Consider the following 6,317-nt stretch of genomic DNA (forward strand, 5'->3'; position numbering starts at 1 on the left):
ATGGAGATATCCCATCTCCTAGAACTGGAAGGGACCTTGAAAGGTCATCGAGTCCAGCCCCCTGCCTTCACTAGCAGGACCAAGTACTGATTTTGCCCCAGATCCCCAAGTGGCCCCCTCAAGGATTGAACTCACAACCCTAGGTTTAGCAGGCCAATGCTCAAACCACTGAGCTATCCCTCTTGTTTCAGTTGTGGAGGCTTTGTGGGATTCCCTTCAGATCCCATCAGTGTTGCTCCTAGATCAATCAGAGGGCTTCCTACAAAGCAATTCGGTGCACTCATTTCTTGATCCATGTCTCTGCAACTCCTGGTCCCTGCTGGCCTTAGAAATGGAAATCCAAGACTAAAAATCAAATTTTGCGTGATAATTCAGAGTATTTGGTCATCAGCCAAAAATGGACATTAGACAGTTAATTAATTGTTCTGCCATGAACAGGAATAATTTTTTGCTTGCAACGAAAAGTTTGCCTGAAGCTTTGCTTTTCTAAGTGAACACTTAGTTAAGATACTGTATTGTGCATGGTTTCAGAGTAACAGCCGTGTTAGTCTGTATCCGCAGAAAGAAGAACAGGAGTACTTGTGGCACCTTAGAGACTAACAAATTTATTAGAGCATAAGCTTTCGTGGACTACAGCCCACTTCTTCGGATGCATATAGAATGGAACATATATTGAGGAGATATATATACACACAGATAGAGTCAATGTTTGTAATGGCTCAGCCATTCCCAGTCCTTATTCAAACCGGAGTTGATTGTGTCTAGTTTGCATATCAATTCTAGCTCACCAGTCTCTCTTTGGAGTCTGTTTGGAGTCTCTCACACTTATTATCAAACTGTCTGTACTCGGCTAGCTTGATTATCACTTCAGAAGTTTTTTTTCTCTTAATTAATTGGCCTCTCAGAGTTGGTAAGACAACTCCCACCTGTTTATGCTCTCTGTATGTGTGTATATATATCTCCTCAATATATGTTCCATTCTATATGCATCCGAAGAAGTGGGCTGTAGTCCACGAAAGCTTATGCTCTAATAAATTTGTTAGTCTCTAAGGTGCCACAAGTACTCCTGTTCTTCTTTTTGTATTGTGCATGTTATATCTGTTGCATGCAAAGGTTATTTTCCACTTAACAGACTTGAATTTAGCCATTTTAGTAAATAGTTATATATGTATTACTGGCAGTTAGGTTTAAACAAACAAAAAGTTGAGTCAATTTTTCTGCTGGTGAAAGTGGGCATAGTTCCATTGATTTCAGTGGTGTTTTGCCCTTTCATGGTGGCACAGATTTAAGGCCATTAAATTTAAAAGTTGAATTTATCCTCTTGTGGATTTGAAAAGTAATATTTGATTATTTTATATTTGATTATTTTAAAAATGCAAATATGAACGTTTATAACAGGTTTACCTTTAATATATGTCTGTATATTATTCTAGTGAATTCCTTCCTTCCCTCTCCCTCAACAACCCTGTCCCTCAAAAAAGTATTTTTATACCTTTGAGCAGGTATATCCTACTATTAAGTAACTGCGTATTGTTAAGTGAGGGATTTTTTCTTGTCCTGCTAAACAAATTGAATAACATGAAATGCTTTTTTCCTGCAGATGTGGAAGCTATACCAGAAAGCAGAAATTCAAAAAGCAGGTCTAGGGAGCAACAAAGCTCCTAATGCTATTACCCACTACATGAGATGTGGGCCAAGTGGTGAGTTTCCTGCCCAAACTGTAAATGAGATTAATTTCATTTACAACAAACTAACAGCATTACGTGTAAGAATAAGTGCACATTGCATTAACAGACGTAAATATTGCTTGCTTAACTGGTTTTCTATCTTGCTTATTAGTAAAGCCAGAACAGATGGCTGTAGTTAGGGGTTTTTTTGCCTGTCTGGGCAGGGAACGAGAAATCTTTTAACACTTTTTTCCCTTGTAAAAGGACATAATTTTTATATATAAGATTCCCAGGATGTCTTTTAAAAACTTAAAACTTTATAAGAGGAAGCTTCAAGAAAATGAGCTTATGAAACAGTATTGAAGTCACTTATTTAAAAAGGGACAGATAAATTCAAAAGAATAGTTTTATAAAGCAAAAAATGTTAGTTTTATAAGCTATTCTATATTGCAGGGAAACTGCCTTTATGTAAAGTTTATCTTTGGCATTCTGTCCCTTTCTTGTTCTCACTAAATCTCTGATGCATGCTGTTAAGTTCTTTTAGTAACTTTACTCTGAATTTTGTATCTCTTCTACACTTTAAGCTTTTCTTATGTTCTCTTTCTTCTTTTTTCTACCTTTCAACTGAACACAGAGAGAAAAGTGTCCTTCAGTGTCTCAGTAAGAAGCCTTTATTTCTGAAGTAACAAGACAGTCGACTATAGGAATCAATAATAATAATTCAAAAAAACATTAAGGGAACTTTTTACAATTCTTCGTGAATAGAGCAGGCAAGAAATACAAACCTTCCTTCCTTGAATCAAGGAGTTCTACTGGAGTCTACTGATGAAACTTTTTAGACGGTTTTAGGAATTGTTGCACATTGCACTGTTAAGATCTACTGAATAAAGGACAGTTCTCATCTCCTTAAGGACCAACCATTTAAGATCTCAAGAATTACTCCAGGAATAAAATGCTACTTCTTTCATCTTTTGTTTATGAATTTAGCCATTGATTGCTTACTGCTTCTGCTAATAATTAGCAAAAATCTAGCAGTTTATATTTAGTTCTGTAAATCTGAAATAAATGCAATAGTATTTTGTGGAAATTTACTGTATATACAGATACAAAAAACCCACAAGCTTACTGGCACTTCACTGGCTTGATTAGCATCATCTGCATGATGTTGCTCTTTAAAAGAAAAATCTGTGCTGATTATTATTTTGGTGCATACTGCAAAAGAAAATTCTGTTTATGTACATGAAAACATTTGAACAACTCCATAATAAAGATGGAGTGATGGAATATTCACACTATATAGAAATTCTTGTGTTTTCCAGATGCACAAGTTATACTGCACAGATACGTTCAGAAGTTCTTGACAGGAGATTGACAAGAATAATTTTACTAGGACTTTTTTTCCCCCTAATGTAGTTTTTCAACAAATGGCATTCCCAGGATAAAACTGTCTTATAGTAAATGTTTGTGTTTTAACAATTTTTTTTTAAATTTGTGTTTTGATGTGTGCTGACTGTGGCGTAGGAGGTTTCCTTATGGCAAAAACAATGTAAATAATGTCATCTGCATTTTACAATCAATTCACTCATTAAGATTCTCCTTTATTAATAAGACATTCTCTTTTGTTAATTATAATTCTACATTAAAATCGATAAATGTTATTAGTACTTCTAAAGTATTTGATGCATTTGTTGTCTTGAAGACATTTGCAAGAGCACAGAAAACAGATTTAGTTAATCCAGGGAAACGTACATGGACTTATCACTTGATCCCAATTTATATTAAATATCAACATTTTATTTTCTTGTATATCAATAAGTGCATTAATATTTCTATGAAAAAATCAAATTAACGGTGTAACCTCATAGGGTTTAATCCAGCAAAGGCTTATGCTCATGAGTAATTTTATATAATTAGTCCCACTGATATTAATAGAACTATTCCCATAAGCATTTGCAGAATCAGGACCATGGACTACATTTACACCAAGTTCACAACATTCCTTAACTTGTTTGGCAGGGCAGCTATATATAGTTTTAAGTAGTAATAATATATTTTTTAGGCTTTCACTACCATCTATAAAGACTAGAGCTGGTTGGAAAAACTTTGACAAACATTTTCCATCGGAGAATGCAGTTCCGTCGAAATCAAAACACTTTGTAAATCATATTGATTTTGCCAAAACTTGGGGGGGTTGGCAGGGGGTGATTCTGACAATGTCGAAACATCCTGTTTCAATACAATCAGAATGAAACATTTTTATTCTTTTCTTTTCTAAACAACTTCTTTTTGGAGTATCATATATAATATAAAATTAAAAAAATCTAAATCTAAACAAGTTTTAGTTTTGTCAAAATAAAACATTTTGATCTGAAACTTCAATTTTCTTTTGCAGAGAATTTTGAAATTGTCAGATGTCATTCTAACTGGATTTAGAACAAATTTCTTAATCCTCCACTGAACAGAATTTCCATTCTCCACACAAAAACATTCTGATAGCTTGTCAGAAGGATAAAATAATCTATCACTGACTTAATGCTCTCATATAGAGGGCCCAATCCTGCTACCATTATTTTCAGCGTCAAACTCTCATTGATTTTAATGGCGGCAGGATTGGGCTCATAGGGCTTGAACAACAAAGGAGTTTAGGCACCTAAGACCAAAATCTAGATCCTCAAAATCCCTGTTCAGCTGTCCCATTACCTGTAAATGCCTAAAGTACATAGGTACCCAAGTTTCCACCAGTAAAGTCCTCTAGGTACCTCCATTTCTGATGATGATGAAATGCTCAGCACCTAAACCCTGGGAGATACTTATGCTAGCTGTTACCCTGTCTACCTCACCTGCGGGGCCTGATCTTGTAGGCATTTTCATAAGCCACCTAAAAGCATGCCTACCAGATCAGGTTCTGACCAAAACACAGTGGAGATGGTCATGGTGCCCTGCAGTAATGAATATTTAAGTAGATTATACAAAGTGGAATAACTTTGACATTTGACACTGAGAGCCCCAGCCGAAAATACCCTCTAGCTCAATAGTTCAAGCACTTCCTCTGAAGACCCAAGTTCGAAGACCCAAGTTCAAATCCCCACTCTGCCTGATTCAGAGCAGGGACTTGAACTCAGGTTTCCCACCTCCCAAGTGAGTGCCCTAATGACCAGGCTGTAGGATATTCTGCAGTGGGTCTCTGTCTTTCCCTAATGGTATGTCTACAATACGAAATTAGGTCGAATTTATAGAAGCCGGTTTTATAGAAATAGGTTGTATACAGCCGATCGTGTGTGTCCCCACTAAAATGCTCTAAGTGCTCTAGTCGGCGGACCGCGTCCACAGTACCGAGGCTAGCGTCGACTTCCAGAGCATTGCACTATGGGTAGCTATCCCACAGTTCCCGCAGTCTCCGCCGCCCATTGGAATTCTGGGTTGAGATCCCAATGCCTGAATGATGCAAAACAGTGTCGCGGGGGGTTCTGGGTACGTCAGGCCCCTCCCCCTCCGTCAGAGCACCTGCAGACAATAGATTCGCGCCTTTTTACCTGGGTTACCTGTGCAGACAACATACCATGGCAAGCATGGAGCCCGCTCAGATCAGCTCACCGTCACCATATGTCATCTGGGTGCCGGCAGATGTAGTACTGCATTGCTACACAGCAGCAGCAGCTAACTGCCTTTTGGCGGTAGACAGTGCAGATGACTGGTAGCCGTGGAGCTGGCAGCCGTAGGGCTGCATTGCACCAGCCCCTTGCCTTTTGGTAGAAGATGGTATATTACGATTGGTATCCGTCGTCATCATACTGCAGTGGCTGTCAATCATGGGCACCTGGGCAGACATGCAACTGTCTCGATGATGATGGCTATCAGTCATAGTATGCTATTTTATGCCAATCGCCCAGTATTTTCTGCTAAGCACCCAGAAGAGGCCGAGGGCAATCTGGGTGCTGGCAGACGTGGGGCTGCATTGCTACACAGCACCAGCCCCTCGCTTTTTGGCAGAAGATGGTATATTACGACTGGTATCCGTCGTCGTCGTACTGCAGTGGCTATTAGTCATGCTGCACCGTCGGCTGCCAGCTTAAGATGTAAAAAATAGATTTGTTCTGTATTCATTTGATTCCCCTCTCTCCGTGAAATCAATGGCCTGCTAAACCCAGGGTTTTGAGTTTAATCTTTGGGGGGGGGGGCATTCTGTGTGACAGTTGTTTGTGTTTCTCCCTGATGCACAGCCACCTTTCTTGATTTTAATTCCCTGTTCCTGTACGCCATGTCGTCACTCGGCCCTCTTTCCCTCCCTCCCCTGGTCCATCAGATACTAGTTTCGCGCCTTTTTTCAGACCAGGTACCATAGCTAGCACTGGGATCATGGAGCCCGCTCAGATCACCGTGGCAATTACGAGCACGATGAACACCACACGCATTGTCCCTGGAGTATATGCAGAGCCAGAAACCAGAAGTATATGCCAAAGCAAAACCCGGACCAGCCGAGGATGCGATTGCAACGCGGCGACGAGAGTGATGAGGAAATTGACATGGACATAGACCTCTCACAAGGCACAGGCCCCAGCAATGTGGAAATCATGGTGTTACTGGGGCAGGTTCATGCCGTGGAACGCCGATTCTGGGCACGGGAAACAAGCACAGACTGGTGGGACCGCA

The 6,317-nt window shown here is 39.6% G+C and overlaps 1 protein-coding gene across 1 annotated transcript in view; it reads left to right on the forward strand.

Annotated features, from left to right (window-relative positions):
- CCDC88A (coiled-coil domain containing 88A) overlaps positions 1 to 3,209 on the forward strand; it is a gene marked incomplete in the record, with an annotated part of 358,950 nt that extends 355,741 nt beyond the window's left edge. Inside the window, 2 exon segments of the mRNA XM_034764307.1 lie at positions 1,601 to 1,700; positions 2,302 to 3,209. Of these exon segments, the coding sequence (XP_034620198.1) occupies positions 1,601 to 1,665 (65 nt within the window).
- Between the last annotated feature and the right edge of the window lie 3,108 nt (positions 3,210 to 6,317).

The sequence above is a fragment of the Trachemys scripta genome, chromosome 3, assembly GCF_013100865.1.
Source record: "Trachemys scripta elegans isolate TJP31775 chromosome 3, CAS_Tse_1.0, whole genome shotgun sequence".
Lineage (NCBI taxonomy): Eukaryota > Metazoa > Chordata > Testudines > Emydidae > Trachemys > Trachemys scripta.